The sequence below is a fragment of the Anolis carolinensis genome, unplaced genomic scaffold (assembly GCF_035594765.1).
Source record: "Anolis carolinensis isolate JA03-04 unplaced genomic scaffold, rAnoCar3.1.pri scaffold_7, whole genome shotgun sequence".
NCBI lineage: Eukaryota > Metazoa > Chordata > Lepidosauria > Squamata > Dactyloidae > Anolis > Anolis carolinensis.
This window is the reverse complement of record NW_026943818.1, coordinates 35845631-35869530: the sequence shown is the minus strand read 5'-3', so window position 1 is coordinate 35869530 and position 23900 is coordinate 35845631. Positions and strand designations below refer to the sequence as shown.

Genomic DNA, 23900 nt, shown 5'->3' with positions numbered 1-23900 from the left:
GCTCTTCCTCGTCCTCTATAATTTGGACTTTATTTTTCTAGGGTTTTTTTTACTGAAAGACATAGATGGGATGACTATGTCTTTTGTGGCCAAATTTGGTGTAATTTGGTTCAGTGGTTTTGTTGTTTACTCCATGGGAAAAATGCACATTACAAAATTTTATATATATACACACACACACACACACACACACAGTAGAGTCTCACTTATCCAAGCTAAACGGGCCGGCAGAAGCTTGGATAAGCGAATATCTTAGATAATAAAGCGGGATTAAGGAAAAGCCTATTAAACATCAAATTAGGTTATGATTTTACAAATTAAGCACCAAAACATCATGTTATACAACAAATTTGACAGAAAACGTAGTTCAATTCACAGTAATGTTATGTTGTAATTACTGTATTTATTAATTTATCACCAAAATATCACAATATATTGAAAACATTGACTACAAAAATGGCTTGGATTATCCAGAGGCTTGGATAAGCGAGGCTTGGATAAGTGAGACTCTACTGTATATACTAGCTGTGCCCGGCCACGCGTTGCTGTGGCAAAGTATGGTGGTATGGGAAATAAAGTATTGAGGAATTGGTGGTAGTTAAGGTAAAGGGTCCCCTGGGCTGAGTGGGTTGCTAGGAGACCTAGTGAGCAGAGCTTGGCCTTCTAACTGGCAGCAATTGGATAAAAACAATTATTCCTCTCCCTCTAATTAGGACTTTATTTTTCTTTTCTTTTTGTTGTATCAACCTAGAGGCATGGATGAGGGGTTGTGCTGTCAATTTTTGAGGTTGTGGGGTGTTTACTTTTGTTGTTTTGTCCGCTGCCGTGATGCCATAACTCTTTTATATATATAGAAGATATAGATGTAATATTACTAATAATATTGCAATATAGTCGTATAGTATAATATAATAATATATAATACCCATATACATTATATATACATTATATAGATAGATAGATAGATAGATAGATAGATAGATAGATAGATAGATAGATAGATAGATAGATAGATAGATAGATTAGCAGCTGGGGAGAAAACGGCTTTTCCTGGTCCTCTAATTTGAACTTTATTTTTCTAGATTTTTTTTTTTTATTGAAAGACATAGTTTGGATGACTATGTCTTTTGTGGCCAAATGTGGTGTGATTTGGTTCAGTGGTTTTGTTGTTTACTCCATGGGAATTACGCACATTACATTTATATATATAGACTAGCAGCTGGGGGGAAAACAGCTTTTCCTTGTCCTCTAAATTTTGGACTTTATTTTTCTAGGTTTTTTTTAGTGAAAGACATAGTTTGGAGGACTATGTCTTTTGAGGCCAAATTTGATGTGATTTGGTTCAGAGGTTTTGTTGTTTACTCCATGGGAATTATGCACATTACATTTATATATATACAGACTAGCAGCTGGGGGGGAGACGGCTTTTCCTGGTCCTCTAATTTGGACTTTATTTTTCTAAGTTTTTTTTAGGGAGATGGAGGTGGGCTACAAGAATAAAGTTATTATTTTTGTTATTATTATTATTACTTCTTTTTTTCCCCTCATATGGTGACACAATCTGATCCCTCCCAACAGATGGCCACTCAACCTCATCAACATTGCAAGGTTCACAGAGACGTCTGCCTCTCTCACCCCCTCACAAGGTATATACATACCTGACGTCTGTGTGATGGGAGAGCTGGGTAAGCTGTTGAGGCTGACGGTGCCGATCTGCTGGATGTGGCACGGAGAAAAGGTGAGCGTCGGGCTGACGAAGTTGCCGTGCGAGGCCGAGAGGACAGTCTGCTGCTGCATCAGCTGCAAAAACAAGCAAGGGAACAGATTTTGGGCTCTGCGAGTAAAGATTCACCGTTTCCAGACCTTGGGAATCACATTGGCCCTTTTAGCTGCCGCATCACACTCTTGGCTCAGGTTCAGGTTGGAGTCTACTAATAGATGCCTTTCATACGGACCAGACTCACGGCCTGGGCGTAGGCCCCGTAGGGGCTGAAGGGCAAGGCGAAGGACGGGGTGAGGATGCCCAGCTGCCCCACCATCTGCTGCATCCGGCGCAGCGTCCGCTCCTTGTCCGTGTCCGCAAACTTCACCACCAGGCTGGAGGAGGCGCCCTGCGAGGAAGGAAGGAAATAAGGAAGAGTCCAGGTAGGGAGGCACCATCCAAGCCCTCCCAACAGATGGCCATCCAGTCTGACCCCCTTCTGACACAAAGGAAGGGGCAGAAGTATAGTCCAGGTAGGACTATACTTCTGCCATTAAGGAAGGCACCATCCAAGCCCTCCCGACAGGTGGACATCCAGTCTAACTCTCTTCTGACATTAAGGAAGGCACCATCCAAGCCCTCCCGACAGATGGACATCCAGTCTGACCCCCTTCTGACATTAAGGAAGGCACCATCCAAGCCCTCCTGGAAGATGGACATCCAGTGCAACCCATTCTGTCATTAAGGCACCATCCAAGCCCTCCCGACAGATGTCCATCCAGTCCAACCCTCTTCCGCCATTAAGAAAGGCACCATCCAATCCCTCCCAACAGATGGACATCCTGTTGAAGTGGGAATGATTGTATATAGAGTTGTTTAAATATAATTGAGTTATAGTGTTGCAATGTGAGCTGGAGATTGCATCATGCACTGTCTGCTGTCCACTATGTGAGTGTGTAAAGAGTTAACTGTGTATTGCATCAGACAGCAGAGGTGGTTATAAATAGCTCCCTGTGTTATCCTCTCTGCCCTCTGCTCTCTGCCTCTCTGAACTCTGTCTGTATATATCGTCTTGAGAGTTTTCAGTTTGTTAGTAAATCTTTTGTAGATAGCCAAACAGGCTTCAGCCTCTTTATTGGTGCCAGTGATTCTTCGTTGATCTTCCGCTGTATGTGTGTTTATCCAAACCGCGCGCTCTAACAGTGGTTATGGGCCCAGCATCCCTCCCGACAGATGTCCATCCAGTCCAACCCATTCTGTCATTAAGGCGCCATTCCATCAATCCCGACTGATGGCCATCCAGTCCGACCCCCTTCTGACATTAAGGAAGACACAACCAAACCCCTCCTGACAGATAGCCACCTAGCTTCTGCTTCAAAACCTCCAGAGACAGAGATTCCACCAAACGCTGACTGGTTTGAGCTCATCAAGACTGGGAATGGATTTTGTACGCAAACAAAGCATTGTGGATTCGTACTCACGGGCATCGTTTGGCTGCCGTGGAGTGCATGGATGGCTGCCTGGGCTTCTGTATGAGAGGAGAACTTCACAAAGGCGCATCCTAGAAAGTAGGAAAAGGAGAGGATGAGAAGAACGTTGTATCCCCCTCGTTGTCTTTGGCAAAGGAATGGGCGCAAACCTTTGCTGTTGCCGTCCGGGCCCCGCAAGACGGTGCATTCGTCGATGGCCCCAAAGGGCTCAAAGAGCCGGAGGATGTCTTCTTCCGACTGCTGCTTGTTCAGCATGCCCACAAAGAGTTTCCGGTCTCCTAGAAGTAAACAACAACAACAACAACATGGCCATACAGCCCAGTAGACTCACCACAACCCTAACCCTTCTGCCATAGATGCAGAATAATAATAATAACTTGGGGTTGTTGTATGTTTTCCAAGCTGTCTGGCCATGTTCCGGAAGCATTCCCTCCTGACGTTTCGCCCACATCTATGGCAGGCATCCTCAGAGGTTGGGAGGTATATTGGAGAAACTAAGCAGGGAAGGTTTATATATCTGGGTCTGTTGGAGGCCAGTGTGAATGTTGCAATTAATCACCTTGATTAGCATTAAATGGCCTTCCCAGCCTCACCTCCTGGCCTGGCGGAATCCTTTGTTCAGAGTCGTTAGCTGCCCCCCGATTGATCCCTGTCTGGAATTTTTCTGTTTTCGGAGTGCTGCTACCTGGTTTTTGGAGGTCTCTTTGCTTACCTATGGTCTTATGAAACCATCTAGAAGGTCTTTGGAGATCTCTTTGCTTACCTATGGTCTTGTGAAACCATCTAGATGGTCTTTGGAGGTCTCTTTCCTTACCTATGGTCTTATGAAACCATCTAGATGGTCTTTGGAGGTCGCTTTCCTTACCTATGGTCCTATGAGACCATCTAGAAGGCTTTTGGAGGTGACTTTCCTTACCTATGGTCTTATGAAACCATCTAGATGGTCTTTAGAGGTCTCTTTCCTTACATATGGTCCTATGAGACCATCTAGAAGGCTTTTGGAGGTGACTTTCCTTACCTATGGTCTTATGAAACCATCTAGATGGTCTTTAGAGGTCTCTTTCCTTACATATGGTCCTATGAGACCATCTAGAAGGCTTTTGGAGGTCTCTTTCCTTACCTATGGTCTTATGAAACCATCTAGATGGTCTTTAGAGGTCTCTTTCCTTACATATGGTCCTATGAGACCATCTAGAAGGCTTTTGGAGGTGACTTTCCTTACCTATGGTCTTATGAAACCATCTAGATGGTCTTTGGAGGTCTCTTTCCTTACCTATGGTCTTATGAAACCATCTAGATGGTCTTTAGAGGTCTCTTTCCTTACCTATGGTCTTATGAAACCATCTAGATGTTCTTTGGAGGTCTCTTTCCTTACCTATGGTCTTATGAAACCATCTAGATGGTCTTTGGAGGTCTCTTTCCTTACCTATGGTCTTATGAGACCCTCTAGATGTTCTTTGGAGGTCTCCTTGCTTACCTATGTCTTGTGAGATCATCTAGATGTTCTTTGGAGGTCACTTTGCTTACCTATGGTCTTGTGAGACCCTCTAGATATTCTTTGGAGGTCTCTTTTCTTACCTATGGTCTTATGAGACCATCTAGATGTTCTTTGGAGGTCTCTTTCCTTACCTATGGTCTTATGAAACCATCTAGATGGTCTTTAGAGGTCTCTTTCCTTACCTATGGTCTTATGAAACCATCTAGATGTTCTTTGGAGGTCTCTTTCCTTACCTATGGTCTTATGAAACCATCTAGATGGTCTTTGGAGGTCTCTTTCCTTACCTATGGTCTTATGAGACCCTCTAGATGTTCTTTGGAGGTCTCCTTGCTTACCTATGTCTTGTGAGATCATCTAGATGTTCTTTGGAGGTCACTTTGCTTACCTATGGTCTTGTGAGACCCTCTAGATATTCTTTGGAGGTCTCTTTTCTTACCTATGGTCTTATGAGACCATCTAGATGTTCTTTGGAGGTCTCTTTCCTTACCTATGGTCTTATGAAACCATCTAGATGGTCTTTAGAGGTCTCTTTCCTTACCTATGGTCTTATGAAACCATCTAGATGTTCTTTGGAGGTCTCTTTCCTTACCTATGGTCTTATGAAACCATCTAGATGGTCTTTGGAGGTCTCTTTCCTTACCAATGTCTTATGAAACCATCTAGATGTTCTTTGGAGGTCTCTTTCCTTACCTATGGTCTTATGAGACCCTCTAGATGTTCTTTGGAGGTCTCCTTGCTTACCTATGTCTTGTGAGATCATCTAGATGTTCTTTGGAGGTCACTTTGCTTACCTATGGTCTTGTGAGACCCTCTAGATATTCTTTGGAGGTCTCTTTTCTTACCTATGGTCTTGTGAAACCATCTAGATGTTCTTTGGAGGTCTCTTTTCTTACCTATGGTCTTATGAAACCATCTAGATATTCTTTGGAGGTCACTTTGCTTACCTATGGTCTTATGAGACCATCTAGATGTTCTTTGGAGGTCTCTGTTCTTACCTATGGTCTTATGAAACCATCTAGATCTTCTTTGGAGGTCACTTTCCTTACCTATGGTCCTATGAGACCATCTAGATGGTCCTTGGAGGTCTCTTTGCTTACCTATGGTCTTATGAGACCATCTAGATGGTCTTTGGAGGTCTCTTTCCTTACCGATGGTCTTATGAGATCATCTAGATGGTCTTTGGAGGTCTCTTTCCTTACCTATGGTCTTGTGAGACCATCTAGATCTTCTTTGGAGGTCACTTTCCTTACCTATGGTCCTATGAGACCATCTAGATGGTCCTTGGAGGTCTCTTTGCTTACCTATGGTCTTATGAGACCATCTAGATCAGGGGTCCTCAAACTTTTTAAGCCGAGGGCCGGTCCACAATCCTTCAGACTGTTGAGGGGCCGGATTATCATTTGGAAAAAAATACAAACAACTTCCTATGCACACTGCATATTTGTCTTATTTGTAGTGCAAAACAACAACAGCAACAACAAGAACAATTAAAGAACAATACAATATTTAAAAATAAAAACAATTTTAACCAACATACATTTATCAGGATTTCAATGGGAAATGTGGTCCTGCTTCTGGCCAATGAGATAGTCAAGTTAATTAGGGTTGTTGTTGTTGTTGTGTGCCTTCAAGTCATTTCAGACTTTGGGTGAGCCTAAGTCTAAAATTTATTATTTATTTACTGCATTTATTTACTACATTTGTATCACACCCTTCTCATCCCAAAGGGGACTCAGAGTGGCTTACAAATTATATGTACATACAATATATTATATTATTAGCATAGCACAATGTTAGCATTATATATTACTATACTGTAATATTATTAGTAATATTATATGTAATATAGAATATATAATTAATATTATTATATGGTATTATTATTAGTGTTATATTGTATTACATTATAATATTATTATCAATATTATATGTATATACAATATAATATATTATAAAACTGAGGGCGGGGGCCAGGTAAATGACCTCGGAGGGCCACATCCGGCCCCCGGGCCTTAGTTTGGGGACCCCTGATCTAGATGGTCTTTGGAGGTCTCTTTCCTTACCGATGGTCTTATGAGATCATCTAGATGGTCTTTGGAGGTCTCTTTCCTTACCTATGGTCTTGTGAGACCATCTAGATCTTCTTTAGAGGTCACTTTCCTTACCTATGGTCCTATGAGACCATCTAGATGGTCCTTGGAGGTCTCTTTGCTTACCTATGGTCCTATGACACCATCTAGATGGTCCTTGGGGGTCTCTTTGCTTACCTATGGTCTTATGAAACCATCTAGATCTTCTTTGGAGGTCACTTTCCTTACCTATGGTCCTATGAGACCATCTAGATGTTCTTTGGAGGTCTCTTTTCTTACCTATGGTATTATGAAACCATCTAGATGGTCTTTGGAGGTCACTTTGCTTACCTATGGTCTTATGAGACCATCTAGATGTTCTTTGGAGGTCTCTTTTCTTACCTATGGTCTTATGAAACCATCTAGATCTTCTTTGGAGGTCACTTTCCTTACCTATGGTCCTATGAGACCATCTAGATGGTCTTTGGAGGTCTCTTTCCTTACCGATGGTCTTATGAGACCATCTAGATGTTCTTTTGAGGTCTCTTTTCTTACCTATGGTATTATGAAACCATCTAGATGGTCTTTGGAGGTCACTTTGCTTACCTATGGTCTTATGAGACCATCTAGATGTTCTTTGGAGGTCTCTTTTCTTACCTATGGTCTTATGAAACCATCTAGATCTTCTTTGGAGGTCACTTTCCTTACCTATGGTCCTATGAGACCATCTAGATGGTCCTTGGAGGTCTCTTTTCTTACCTATGGTATTATGAAACCATCTAGATCTTCTTTGGAGGTCACTTTCCTTACCTATGGTCCTATGAGACCATCTAGATGGTCCTTGGGGGTCTCTTTGCTTACCTATGGTCTTATGAAACCATCTAGATCTTCTTTGGAGGTCACTTTCCTTACCTATGGTCCTATGAGTCCATCTCGATGGTCTTTGGAGGTCTCTTTCCTTACCGATGGTCTTATGAGACCATCTAGATGTTCTTTGGAGGTCTCTTTTCTTACCTATGGTATTATGAAACCATCTAGATGGTCTTTGGAGGTCACTTTGCTTACCTATGGTCTTATGAGACCATCTAGATGTTCTTTGGAGGTCTCTTTTCTTACCTATGGTCTTATGAAACCATCTAGATCTTCTTTGGAGGTCACTTTCCTTACCTATGGTCCTATGAGACCATCTAGATGGTCCTTGGAGGTCTCTTTGCTTACCTATGGTCTTATGAAACCATCTAGATCTTCTTTGGAGGTCACTTTCCTTACCTATGGTCCTATGAGACCATCTAGATGGTCCTTGGGGGTCTCTTTGCTTACCTATGGTCTTATGAAACCATCTAGATCTTCTTTGGAGGTCACTTTCCTTACCTATGGTCCTATGAGTCCATCTAGATGGTCTTTGGAGGTCTCTTTCCTTACCGATGGTCTTATGAGACCATCTAGATGTTCTTTGGAGGTCTCTTTTCTTACCTATGGTATTATGAAACCATCTAGATGGTCTTTGGAGGTCACTTTGCTTACCTATGGTCTTATGAGACCATCTAGATGTTCTTTGGAGGTCTCTTTTCTTACCTATGGTCTTATGAAACCATCTAGATCTTCTTTGGAGGTCACTTTCCTTACCTATGGTCCTATGAGACCATCTAGATGGTCCTTGGAGGTCTCTTTGCTTACCTATGGTCTTATGAGACCATCTAGATGGTCTCTTTTTCCTGCCATTGGATTCCAATGGGAAAGGCAGAGCAACCCACCCTCTGAATATCAAAACAAGGAGAGACAACCACAACTACCTCCACGGCTTTCGCTGTCCGCCGGCTTCACCTGGATCGGCCGCGCCATCTGGGGAAAAGGAAGGGAAAAAATTAGCGATATCAGCAAAACTGGGAATCATTCGAAGCGGTCGACAAGCATAATACTCATGTTATGCTATGCTAATAATATAATATATTGTACATCCATAATAATAATAATAATAAACTATTATAATTGTATATTTATATTACATGTAATATAAATAATATTGCAATATAGTGGTATAGTACAATATAGTAATATATAATGCTTATATTGTGCTGTACTAATAATATATTGTATATACATATAATATTGATAATATGTAATACAATATAATAATAATACACTATTATAATTGTATATTTATACGACATGTAATATTATTAATAATATTGCAATACAGTGGTATAGTACAATATAGTAATATGTAAGACTTATATTGTGCTATGCTAATAATATATTGTATATACATATAATATTGATAATATAATATAATACAATATAATAATACACTATTATAATTGCATATTTATATGACATGTAATATTAATAATAGTGCAATATAATGGTATAGTACAATATACTAACATATAAGGCTTATATTGTGCTATGCTAATAATATATTGTATCTACATATAATATTGATAATATCATGTAATACAATATAATAATAATACACTATTATAATTGCATATTTATATGACATGTAATATTAATAATATTGCAACATAGTGGTACAGTACAATATAGTAATATATAATGCTTAGATTGTGCTATGCTAATAATATATTGTACATACATATAATATTGATAATAATATAATTCAATACAATATAATAATACACTATTATAATTGCAGTTATATGACATGTAATATTATTAATAATATTGCAATATAGTGTTATAGTACAATATAGTAATATATAATGCTTAGATTGTGCTGTACTAATAATATATTGTATATACATATAATATTGATAATATAATGTAATACAATATAATAATAATACACTATTATAATTGCATATTTATATGACATGTAATATTATTAATAATATTGCAATACAGTGGTATAGTACAATATAGTAATAAGACTTATATTGTGCTATGCTAATAATATATTGTATATGCATATAATATTGATAATAATATTATAATGTAATACAATACAATAATAATACATTATAATTGCATGTTTATGTTAAATGTAATATTATTAATGATATTGCAATATAGTGGTATAGTACAATATAGTAATATATAAGGCTTATATTGTGCTATGCTAATAATATATTGTATATACATATAATATTGATAATATAATGTAATACAATATAATAATAATACACTATTATAATTGCATATTTATATGACATGTAATATTATTAATAATAGTGCAGTATAGTGGTAAAGTACAATATAGTAATATATGATAATATATTGTATGTACATATAATATTGGTAATGTTATAATGTAATACAATATAATTGTAATAATACAATATAATAATATTAATATATACATTAATTACATGTAATATTACTATACAGTAGTATAGTACAATATAGTAATATATAATGCTTATGTTGTGTTATGCTAATAATATAATATATTGTATGTACATATAACTAGTAAGCTGCCCTGAGTCCCCTTTGGGGTGAAAAGGGCAGGATATAAATGTTGCTAATAAATAAATGAATAATATATATATAAACAATAATATAATATAAATTATATAATAAAATAATAAATAAATAAATAATGTTTGCTGTATACTAATCTTGTTGTGTATCGAATAATAATGATGATAATAATAATAATAATAATAATAATAATAATAATAATGGGAAGTGTCTGATGTGTGATTCAATAAAACAGCCAGCAGAGTGTCTGCTGTGGACTCATCTTGTTGTGTTTCAAATATTATTATTATTATTATTATTATTATTATTATTATTATTATTATTATTATTATTTGAAACACAACAAGAATTCAAGACTATCTTGAAGAATTCAAGACTATCTTGAAGAAAAAAACCTCTTGCCAGATGAACAGAAAGGCAACAAACGGAAAAGCAGGGGCACAAAAGACCAGTTATTGATTGACAAAATGATCCTGGAGAACTGTAAGAGCCGAAAAGCTAATCTTCACATGACGTGGATTGACTACAAAAAGGCCTTTGACTCACTCCCACACAGCTGGATCATCAAGTGCCTGGACGCCATCGGGATTTGTAAAAACGTTGGCACCTTCATTGAAAACATGATGGCGCACTGGAAAATTGAACTGTTTGCTGGAAATGAAAGCTATGGACTTGTCAACATCAGGAGAGGAATTTTCCAGGGAGACTTGTTGTCCCCTCTGCTTTTCATTATCGCCATGATCCCTCTGTCAACAATCTTACAAAAAACAAATCTCGGCTATCAAACATCTAAGAATTCTCAGAAAATTTCGCATCTGATGTACATGGATGACCTGAAGCTATATGGGAAAACGGAAACTGAAATCCAATCTCTGACCAACACTGTCCGAATTTTTAGCACTGATATCAACATAGAGTTTGGTTTGAACAAATGTTCGACAGTGGCATTGAAGAAGGGGAAAATCATTGAAAGTGAGGGCATAAATATGCCCAATGGCCAAACAATAAGGTGTCACCAGCCAGAGGCCTATAAATATCTGGGCATAATACAGCTGGACAACATCACGCATGAACATGTGAAAACTGTGGTCAGCAAAGAATACACACAAAGGGTCAGAAAAATTCTCAAAAGCAAGCTCAATGGAGGCAACACCATCAAGGCCATAACACCTGGGCCATACCTGTCATAAGATATACTGCTGGCATTATAAATTGGACACAGGTGGAACTGGACAATTTGGACAGAAAAACAAGAAAACTCATGACCATTCATCATTCACTGCACCCTCGCAGTGATCTTGACCGGCTATATCTGCCTAGAAGATCAAGGGGCAGAGGACTCTTACAAGTAAAGCAAGCAGTCAAAGAAGAAGAACATGCCCTGGCAGAAGATGTCAAGCAAAGTGAAGAACCTGCATTGATTGAAGTCAAAAATCAGAAACTCCTCAAAGCACAGCAGACAAAAAACCAGTACAAGAAAGCACACTACAAACTAGAGCTGACAGCTGGCACCACAAAACATTGCATGGAAAGTTCCTTGACAAAATTGAAGGAAAAGCTGATAAGGAGAAGACCTGGCTCTGGCTCACGAATGGGACCCTGAAGAAGGAGACAGAAGGCCTGATCCTTGCAGCCCAGGAGCAAGACATCAGGACAAAGGCCATTAATAATAATAATAATAATAATAATAATAATAATAATAATAATAATAATAATAATAATAGAAGACCTGTCTCTGGCTCACGAATGGGACCCTGAAGAAGGAGACAGAAGGCCTGATCCTTGCAGCCCAGGAACAAGACATCAGAACAAAGGCAATCAAGGCCAAGATCGAAAAATCAGCTGATGACCCAAAATGCAGACTCTGCAAGGAAACCGACGAAACCATGGATCATATCCTCAGCTGCTGGATCATTGATGTTGCCATCCCAGGTGACAGTCACATTGACGAAAAACAACAGGAAAAACTCAGCCGCTATCAGGACCTCAAGATGGAACTTCAAAGACTCTGGCAGAAACCAGTGCAGGTGGTCCCAGTGGGTGCCATGCCAAAAGATCTCAGCTGGCATTTGGAAACAATACATTGACAAAATCACAATCTGCCAACTGCAAAAGGCCACCCGACTGGGATCTGCACACATCATCAGAAAATACATCACACAGTCCTAGACACTTGGGAAGTGTTCGACTTGTGGTTTTGCGAAACGAAATCCAGCATGTCTATCTTGTTTGCTGTGTCATAATAGTAATAATAATAATAATAATAATAATAATAATAATAATAATAATACATCACACAGTCCTAGACACTTGGGAAGTGTTCGACTTGTGGTTTTGTGATACGAAATCCAGCATATCTATCTTGTTTTCTGTGTCATAATAGTAATAATAATAATAATAATAATAATAATAATAATAATAATAATAATAATACATCACACAGTCCTAGACACTTGGGAAGTGTTCGACTTGTGGTTTTGTGATACGAAATCCAGCATATCTATCTTGTTTTCTGTGTCATAATAGTAATAATAATAATAATAATAATAATAATAATAATAATAATACATCACACAGTCCTAGACACTTGGGAAGTGTTCGACTTGTGGTTTTGCGAAACGAAATCCAGCATATCTATCTTGTTTGCTGTGTCATAATAGTAATAATAATAATAATAATAATAATAATAATAATAATAATACATCATACAGTCCTAGACACTTGGGAAGTGTTCGACTTGTGGTTTTGTGATACGAAATCCAGCATATCTATCTTGTTTGCTGTGTCATAATAGTAATAATAATAATAATAATAATAATAATAATAATAATAATAATAATACATCACACAGTCCTAGACACTTGGGAAGTGTTCGACTTGTGGTTTTGCGAAACGAAATCCAGCATATCTATCTTGTTTGCTGTGTCATAATAGTAATAATAATAATAATAATAATAATAATAATAATAATAATATATCACGCAGTCCTAGACACTTGGGAAGTGTTCGACTTGTGGTTTTGCGAAACGAAATCCAGCATATCTATCTTGTTTGCTGTGTCATAATAGTAATAATAATAATAATAATAATAATAATAATAATAATAATATATCACGCAGTCCTAGACACTTGGGAAGTGTTCGACTTGTGGTTTTGCGAAACGAAATCCAGCATATCTATCTTGTTTGCTGTGTCATAATAGTAATAATAATAATAATAATAATAATAATAATAATAATACATCATACAGTCCTAGACACTTGGGAAGTGTTCGACTTGTGGTTTTGTGATACGAAATCCAGCATATCTATCTTGTTTGCTGTGTCATAATAGTAATAATAATAATAATAATAATAATAATAATAATAATAATAATAATAATATATCACACAGTCCTAGACACTTGGGAAGTGTTCGACTTGTGGTTTTGCGAAACGAAATCCAGCATATCTATCTTGTTTGCTGTGTCATAATAGTAATAATAATAATAATAATAATAATAATAATAATACATCACACAGTCCTAGACACTTGGGAAGTGTTCGACTTGTGATTTTGTGATACGAAATCCAGCATATCTATCTTGTTTGCTGTGTCATAATAGTAGTAATAATAATAATAATAATAATAATAATAATAATAATAATAATAATAATATAGGACTCTGGCACAAGCCAGTCAAGGTGGTCCCAGTGGTGATCGGCATACTGGTTGTAGTGCGTAAAGCTCTTGACCTGCACTTAAAAACAATTGTCACTAACAAAATTACCATCTGTCAGCTGCAAAAGGCCACCTTACTTGGATCTGCACGCATTATTCGCTGATACATCACTTGGGATCCAATACAAAATGCCACATACTGATCTTGTTTGCTCTCTACTCATCTTGTTGTGTATCAAATAACAATATAATTATAATTATAATAATCCCAGAGACTTGGACCTAATAGGCATGTTTGCTGTGTTGTTATGTACAAATAAATCTATTATAATAATATATCTATCTATATATATAAAAATGTAATGTGTGTTTTTCCCATGGAGTAAACAGCAAAACCACTGAACCAAATCACACCAAATTTGGCCACAAAAGACATAGTCATCCAAAATATGTCTTTCAATTTAAAAAACTAGAAAAATAGACCAAATTACAGAGGATGAGGAAGAGCCTTTATATATAAACGTAATGTGCAGTTTTACTATGGAGTAAACACCAAAACCACTGAGCCAAATCACACCAAATTTGGCCACAAAAGACATAGTCATCCAATCAATGTGTTTCAATAAAAAAAACTATAAAAATATAAATACTGTAAATAAATAAAAATAAAGTCCAAATTATAGAGGACGAGGAAGAGCCGTTCTCCCCCTGGCTGCCAGTTAGAAGGGCAGGCCCCGCCTACCCTTATAAAATTGTAATGTGCATTTTTCCCATGGAGTAAACAACAAAACCACTGAACCAAATCACACCAAATTTGGCCACAAAAGACATAGTCATCCAAACTATGTCTTTCAATAAAAAAAAACCCTAGAAAAATAAAGTCCAAATTATAGAGGACAAGGAAGAGCCGTTCTCCCCCTGGCTGCCAGTTATAAAGGTTAGAAAGGCTCTGCTGCCTTTAGCCACCCAAAACAACGGCTAAACAATTTCAAAGGAAGTAGCCAGGCTTTGAGGCTGCAAGGCTATTCACTGCTATTCTGTCTGGCCAACAAATGATTCCATAAGCCACAGCAACATGTGGCCGGGAAAAGCAAGTAGTAATATAATAATAATAATAATAATAATAATAATAATAATAATAATAATAATAATAATAATAATGTCTTTCATTTGTTCCCCACCTCTCCTCAAGACTCAGTAGCAATTCTATGTATTTCCACTTAGTACAACAGTCCCATTGTTAAGGGACCATATATATAAATCATATATATATATATATATATATATATACACACCACTACATTTCTGCAGACACATCTCACTCTCCTCTCGACTGGGGTAAAGATGGGATAAAATCACTATTTAAAAAAACGAGCTGTTACCATGGAGACGGCCATGGACCACATGTATTTTGTGGTTGCCGCGGCAACCGGCTCTTCCTTGGGTGGGGGCTTGGTAGAAGGATAATCGGGTGCGGAAAGAAGGAGAAAGAGATGTTTCATATTTGCAGAGCCAGAGGATGCGACTTATGGGAGGAGCTTTGGGTTATCTATGGAGTTGGACTGGATGGTCTTGGAGGTCTCTTCCAACTCTATCTATGTAATTATGACTATCTGACTATCTATGGGGTTGGACTGGAAGGTCTTAGAGGTCTCTTCCAACTATATCTATCTAATTATGACTATCTGACTATCTATGGGGTTGGATTGGATGGTCTTTGGAGGTCTCTTCCAACTCTATCTAATTATGACTATCTGATTATCTATGGGGTTGGACTGGATGGTCTTGGAGGTCTCTTCCAACTATATCTATCTAATTATGACTATCTATGGGGTTGGACTGGATGGTCTTAGAGCTCTCTTCCAACTATATCTATCTAATTATGACTATCTATGGGGTTGGACTGGATGGTCTTAGAGCTCTCTTCCAACTATATCTATCTAATTATGACTATCTATGGGGTTGGACTGGATGGTCTTGGAGGTCTCTTCCAACTCTATCTATCTAATTATGACTATCTGACTATCTATGGGGTTGGATTGGATGGTCTTTGGAGGTCTCTTCCAACTCTATCTAATTATGACTATCTGATTATCTATGGGGTTGGACTGGATGGTCTTGGAGGTCACTTCCAACTATATCTATCTAATTATGACTATCTATGGGGTTGGACTGGATGGTCTTAGAGGTCTCTTCCAACTATATCTATCTAATTATGACTATCTATGGGGTTGGACTGGATGGTCTTAGAGGTCTCTTCCAACGATATCTATATAATTATGACTATCTATGGGGTTGGACTGGATGGTCTTGGAGGTCACTTCCAACTATATCTATCTAATTATGACTATCTATGGGGTTGGACTGGATGGTCTTAGAGGTCTCTTCCAACTATATCTATCTAATTATGACTATCTATGGGGTTGGACTGGATGGTCTTAGAGGTCTCTTCCAACTATATCTATCTAATTATGACTATCTATGGGGTTGGACTGGATGGTCTTGGAGGTCTCTTCCAACTCTATCTAATTATGACTAACTGACTATCTATGGGGTTGGATTGGATGGTCTTAGAGGTCTCTTCCAACTATATCTATCTAATTATGAATATCTATGGGGTTGGACTGGATGGTCTTGGAGGTCTCTTCCAACTCTATCTATCTAATTATGACTATCTGACTATGGGGTTGGACTGGATGGTCTTAGAGGTCTCTTCCAACTATATCTATATAATTATGACTATCTGACTATCTATGGGGTTGGATTGGATGATCTTTGGAGGTTTCTTCCAACTCTATCTATCTAATTATGACTATCTGACTATCTATGGGGTTGGATTGGATGGTCTTAGAGGTCTCTTCCAACTATATCTATCTAATTATGAATATCTATGGGGTTGGACTGGATGGTCTTGGAGGTCTCTTCCAACTATATCTATCTAATTATGACTATCTGACTATCTATGGGGTTGTATTGGATGATCTTTGGAGGTTTCTTCCAACTCTATCTATCTAATTATGACTATCTGACTATCTATGGGGTTGGACTGGATGGTCTTAGAGGTCTCTTCCAACTATATCTAATTACTAGCTGTGCCCGGCCACGCGTTGCTGTGGCGTTGTCTGGTGGTGTTGGTGAGAAATTGTTGAGGTAGTGGTGGTATTGAATGTCTGTTGTATGGTTGTCTTTATGTTTAGTATGCACACTAAACATAAGGGGATTATATGGCAGTGTGGAGTCAAGATAATCCAGTTCAAAGCAGATAATATAAGATTCTAAATGGGTTATATAGCTGTGTGGAAGGGCCTTGAGTCTACACTGCCATATAATCCAGTTAAAATCAGATAATCTGTGGAAGAGGCCTAAGTGAGGCCTAACTGTGCCTGTCCCCTGGGCTGAGTAGGTTGCTAGGAGACCAAGTGGGCAGAGCTTAGCCTTCAAACTGGCAGCAATTGGATAAAAACTATTAATCCTCTTCCTGTAATTAGGACTTTATTTTCTTTTCTTTTTGTTGTATCAACCTAGAGCCGTGAATGATGGGTTGTGTTGTCAAATTTTGAGGTTGGGAGGCCTGTAGTTTTGTTGTTTTGTCCGCTGCCCTGATGCCATCTCTCTTATATATATATATATATATATATATATATATATATATATATATGACTATCTGACTATCTATGGGGTTGGATTGGATGGTCTTAGAGGTCTCTTCCAACTATATCTATCTAATTATGACTATCTGTATCTATGGGGTTGGATTGGATGGTCTTAGAGGTCTCTTCCAACTATATCTATCTAATTATGACTATCTGTATCTATGGGGTTGGATTGGATGGTCTTAGAGGTCTCTTCCAACTATATCTATCTAATTATGACTATCTGTATCTATGGGGTTGGATTGGATGGTCTTAGAGGTCTCTTCCAACTATATCTATCTAATTATGACTATCTGACTATCTATGGGGTTGGATTGGATGGTCTTAGAGGTCTCTTCCAACTATATCTATCTAATTATGACTATCTGACTATCTATGGGGTTGGATTGGATGGTCTTAGAGGTCTCTTCCAACTATATCTATCTAATTATGACTATCTGACTATCTATGGGGTTGGACTGGATGGTCTTGGAGGCCTCTTCCAACTCTATCTAAATATGTCTAAATATGGGGTTGGACTGGATGGTCTTGGAGGTCTCTTCTGGCTCTATGTGTCTATGCGCCCCGCTGCATCTCCGGAACGACATGCGCTGGAACCATTCCTCCCAAACAGTGTCTCCTCGGGGGACTGCGTTCACGCATGGCAGCGCATCAACGCATGTGACGTTACCTAACATGACTCCCACTTCGGGCCTTTGCCAGCAGGAAGGAGCCAAGGCATACTATGCTCTCTCATGCACACGGCGCGGCGAACAATACATCTATGTTCTCCCGCATGAGCCACACATGTGGAACAAACATTATATAATGCAGCCAACACATCACGGCACGAGGAAATGCTCTGACGAGACATGCTATGCGGTATTGTGAAAAACACATGAGCAACACATTCTATGTTCGCGGGACCATGGGTTACTGTCAACAAGAGCCAATGCTCCAATGAAAATATGTCTTATTTGTAGTGCAAAAAAAAAGAGTCAAAGAAATGTTATGGTTTGCAAAGGCACTGTGCTATATTTGTGTGTTAACTGGAAAATGAAGTGCATGAAGCCGATTGGCTGAACCTGCAAAGACCTGTAATTTGATTTGACACTGTTTCTGTTCTGCTGCTGGAGAACCGGTTTGAACAAGTTTTTGTTCAGTGTGAGGCTGTGTGGTGACGGAGTACTGCCTGGGGAAGATGGCTCTGTACTCAGAGAGTCCTTGCTATTTCTGAGGCCTTGTTTGCTACCGGGAAAAGAGGATGAAGAACCAGGACTGAATTCTTCACTAAAGCAGATTTATGGACTGAAAAAGGACTGTTTATGACTGCTGGCTTTCTGTAAGCAATCAGAGGGACCATTGCGAATGCCATTGTTCTTTGGATCTCGTGGAATTAGTAAAGTTCTTGTATTATTTGTTCTGCAAATCTGAGTGGTGCGGGGTGACTCTGGCTCATGGGCACACGTAAGAGAAATGTTATGGTTTGCAAAGGCACTGTGCTATATTTGTGTGTTAACTGGAAAATGAAGCGCATGAAGCCGATTGGCCGAACCTGCAAAGACCTGTAATTTGATTTGAAACTGTTTCTGTTCTGCTGCTGGAGAACCGGTTTGAACAAGTTTTTGTTCAGTGTGAGTCTATGTGGTGACTGAGTACTGCCTGGGGAAGATGGCTCTGTACTCAGAGAGTCCTTGCTATTTCTAAGGCCTCCTAAGAGGATGAAGAACCAGGACTGAATTCTTCACTAGAGCAGATTTATGGACTGAAAAAGGACTGTTTATTGTGAATACCATTGTTCTTTGGATCTCTTGGAATTAGTAAAGTTCTTGTATTATTTGTTCTGCAAATCTGAGTGGTTCCATTTACCATCTACAATGCGCAACACAAAAGAACAATACAATATTTAAAAATAAGAACAATTTTAACCCACATAAACCTACCAGGATTTCAATGGGAAGCGTGGGCCTGCTTCTTGCTGATAAGATAGTCAAGTTAATTAGAATGGTTGTTGTTGTTGTTAATGTTGTTGTTGTTAATGTTGTTGTTGTGTGCCTTCAAGTCATTTCAGACTTAGGGTGAGACTAAATCTAAAACCGAGGGTGGGGGCCGGATAAATGACCTTGGAGGGCCGCATGTGGCCCCCGGGGCTTAGTTTGGGGACCCCTGGTCTAGTGTGTTCGTATGCTCGGCACAACTTGCCGAAGAAGAAAATATACATCAACCATTGCCCTGACAACACATGCACACAATGCCACCATGTTGTGGATGAGCCGATGCTCAACGCATGAGCAGTGCCTACTGTGTTTTCGAAAGCAATAAGGCATCGTTCGGCATGAAACAATTGCTCCATGGATAGTATGTTGGAAATGAGCCAATGTGCATGGATTCTCTACAATTATGGTACACTGTACAGATTATGTCATGCATTCGTAGTTTTTGTGGATGCGCCAGGCCCAGGGCAGCACATGTATGTGCAGAAAATGTGATGGACTGATGCACTGACCCACATGACAGCCCTAGGCAGGAGCTCGAGCTTTAAAATACAATTAATGTGCTGTTTTCACGAATCTGTCAGGGTTGTGGCGAAACAGATACGGCATGTTGTCCCCAGCTCTATGCGCTGCCAAATATGCACCCAGTGCTATTGTAACAATCTATATACAGTAGAGTCTCACTTATCCAACACTCGCTTATCCAACATTCTGGATTATCCAAGCCATTTTTGTAGTCAATGTTTTCAATATATCGTGATATTTTGGTACTAAATTCATAAATACAGTAATTACTACATAGCATTACTGTGTATTGAACTACTTTTTCTGCCAAATTTGTTGTCTAACATGATGTTTTGGTGCTTCATTTGTAAAATCATAACCTAATTTGATGTTTAATAGGCTTTTCCTTAATGCCTCCTTATTATCCAACATATTCGCTTATCCAACATTCTGCCGGCCCGTTTATGTTGGATGAGTGAGACTCTACTGTATATAAAAGGGTAATGAAATTTCGGCCTAGGACAAAACAACAAAACTACACATCCCAGAAACACTAAACTTGGCAGCACAACCCCTCATCCATGCCTCTACGTTCATACAACAAAAAGAAAAATAAAGTCCTAATTAGAGGGAGAGGAATAATTGTTTTCATCCAATTGCTGCCAGTTAGAAGGCTATGCTCTGCCCACATGGTCTCCTAGCAACCCACTCAGTCCAGGGGACAGGCAGAGTTAGGCCTCACTTAGGCCTCTTCCACACTACCTATAAAATACAGATTATCTGATTTCCCATACCACCATACTTCGCCACAGCAACGCGTGGCCGGGCACAGCTAGTATCTATATATATAAAAGTGTGATGGCATCAGGGCAGCGGACAAAACAACAAAACTACAGGCCCCCCAACCTTGAAATATAACCACACAACACATCATCCATGCCTCTAGGTTGATACAACAAAAAGAAAAGAAAAATAAAGTCCTAATTAGAGGGAGAGGAATAATTGTTTTTATCCAATTGCTGCCAGTTAGAAGTCTAAGCTCCGCCCACTTGGTCTCCTAGCAACCGACTCAGCCCAGGGGACAGGCAGAGTTAGGCTTCACTTAGGCCTCTTCCACAGATTATCTAAAGCCCCAGCTTCTGCCAACCCAGAAGTTCGAAAACATGCAAATGAGAGTAGATGAACAGGTACGGCTGCGGCGGGAAGGTAACGGCGTTCCATGCAGTCATGCCTATGGCCACATGACCTTGGAGGAGTCTACGGACAACACTGGCTCTTCGGCTTAGAAATGGAGATGAGCACCAACCCCCAAAGTCGGACATGACTGGACTTAATGTCAGGGGAAAAGCTTTACCCTTGACCTTAATTACCACCAATTTCACAATACTTTATTTCCCATACCACCATACTTCGCCACAGCAACTCGTGGCCGGGCACAGCTAGTAGTAATATATAATAATCATATTATGCTGTACTAATAATATAGTATATTGTATATGCATATAATATTAATAATATTATAATGTAATATATATAAAAGGGTAATGAAATTTCGGCCTAGGACAAAACAACAAAACTACACATCCCAGAAACACTAAACTTGGCAGCACAACCCCTCATCCATGCCTCTACGTTCATACAACAAAAAGAAAAGAAAAATAAAGTCCTAATTAGAGGGAAAGGAATAATTGTTTTTATCCAGTTAAAAGGCTAAGCTCCACCCACTTGGTCTCCTAGCAACCCACGCAGCCCAGGGGACAGGCAGAGTTAGGCCTCACTTAGACCTCTTCCACACTGCCTATAAAATACAGATTATCAGATTTGAACTGGATTATATGGCAGTGTAGACTCAAGGCCCTTCCACACAGCTATATAACCCATTTATAATCTTATATTATCTGCTTTGAACTGAATTATCTTGACTCCACACTGCCATATAATCCACTTCAGTGTGCAGTCGGACACAACTGGACTTAATGTCAGGAGAAACCTTTACCTTAACTACCACCAATTCCTTAATACTTTATTTCCCATACCACCATACTTCGCCACAGCAACGCGTGGCCGGGCACAGCTAGTATATATATATAAATGTTATATGCGTTTTTACCATGGAGTAAACAACAAAACCACTGAACCAAATAGCACCAAATTTGGCCACAAAAGACATAGTCATCCAATCTATGTCTTTCAGTAAAAAAAAAACCTTAAGAAATAAAGTCCAAATAGCATAAAACCCCCAACTGTTTACTGCGCATGCGCAGAGGCTCCCCAGGAACTGAAACAACTACATTAGCCAGAGGAACTCATAGCTGTGCGTGGAGCCTAACACCACTTTTAAAATACATTGCCATGGTGGAACAGCCTCACATCTTCAAAGCCAGGATGCCTCCTAACCAGGGGGTCCTCGCTTGGCTGCCTTGAATACCACTGAACAGCCTTACAGCTTCAAAGCCAGGCTGCTTCCTAACCAGAGGGATCCTAACCACCAGACTATGCCACAGCAATGCGTGCCCGGGCACAGCTAGTACAATATAATAATAATAATAATAATAATAATAATAATAATAATAATAATAATACACTATTACAGTGATTCCCAAAATGGGCGCTACTGCCCCCTAGTGGGTGCGGCAGCGATCCAGGGGGGCGGTGATGGCACCTATTAGGACACGGGGGCGGGGCCAGGCCTCTTCCCAAGTGCCGGAGACAGGGCTGAGCACCTGAGGTGCCTGTTAGGACACAGGGGGTGGAGCTAGAGGAGTGGGCGTGGCTTCTTCCCAAGAGCCCGAGACAGGGCTGAGCCTCTATATCTCTCCTGAGAGGCCTTTTAGGACTAAAGGGCGGGGCTAGGGGTGGGGGCAGGGCCTCTTCCCAAGAGCATGAGACAGGGCTGAGCCTCTATACCTCTCCTGAGAGGCCTTTTAGGACTAAAAAGCGGGGCTAGGGGCGGGAGCGGGGTCTCTTCCCAAGAGCGCGAGACAGGGTTGAGCCTCTGTATACCTCTTGGAAAGAGGTCCCGCCCCCTCCTCTAGCCCCGCCCCTTGTGTCCTGGCAGGTGCCGCAGGACACGGATAGAAGCTCAGCCCTATCTCAGAGCTCGTAACTCCGCCCATCCCAGTCCTGGCTGCCTATTGGTGGCCCCGCCCACCTCCCCCCCCCCCCCTCCGAGCCCTGCATCTTGGACTAGGAGAGGCTCAGCCCTGCCCTCTTGACTGGATGGCCTTTGGGGGTCCCTTCCAATTCCCGGATTCTATTATTCTAAAGGAGTGTGATAACCTATGGCAACGGAATACAACCCAGTGTTTCGCTGCAAAGAAACAAGCCCAGGCACTCCAAAACGCCCCAGGGCAGACGCCGCTGATACTACGGCACCACATGTGTGCCGTTCGCATTACGAAACGCAAGGATGAGCCTCAAAGCAGGACTGATAGGAGAGCAGGCATGTTCCAACAACTCCAATCAGAGAAAGAGAGAGAGAGTGGGAGTGTGACAGAGAGAAAGAAACAGAGAGACAGAGAAAGAGAGAAGGGGGAAGGCGAGAGAGAGACCGTGAGATATCATCTATCCATCCATCCTTCCCTCTTAGCAGATGGGCTGGGTGATCCTCAGGGTCTCTTCCAACTAGGATTCTATCTATCTATCTATCCATCCATCCATCCATCCATCCATCCATCCATCTCAGAGGGCTGGGCTGGATGGCCCTTGGGGTCTCTTACAACTCTAGGATTCTATGATTATATCATCTAACTATCTATCTGTCTATCAATCTATCCATCCATCCATCTATCTATCTATCTATCTATCTATCCATCTGCAGGGACTAGACTGGGTGAACCTTGGTGTCTCCTCCAACTTCATGATTCTATTATTCTATCATTAATATATCTATCTATCTGTCTGTCTGTCT

The 23900-nt window shown here is 39.7% G+C and overlaps 1 protein-coding gene across 5 annotated transcripts in view; it reads right to left on the bottom strand.

Moving 5' to 3' along the window:
* Positions 1 to 23900, bottom strand: part of celf5 (CUGBP Elav-like family member 5) — a 47450-nt gene that overhangs the window by 12363 nt on the left and 11187 nt on the right. For all 5 annotated transcript variants that reach the window (XR_010000175.1, XM_062959854.1, XM_062959855.1 and 2 more), the window contains exons 3-7: positions 8553 to 8601; positions 3342 to 3470; positions 3184 to 3263; positions 1965 to 2111; positions 1659 to 1800 (exon numbers count right to left, since the gene is read on the bottom strand). Coding sequence is in view for 4 of the 5 variants with exons in the window: in XM_062959854.1 (XP_062815924.1) it covers positions 1659 to 1800; positions 1965 to 2111; positions 3184 to 3263; positions 3342 to 3470; positions 8553 to 8601 (547 nt within the window). In the remaining variant the exon portion in view is untranslated. The remainder of the gene's footprint in view (positions 1 to 1658; positions 1801 to 1964; positions 2112 to 3183; positions 3264 to 3341; positions 3471 to 8552; positions 8602 to 23900) is intronic.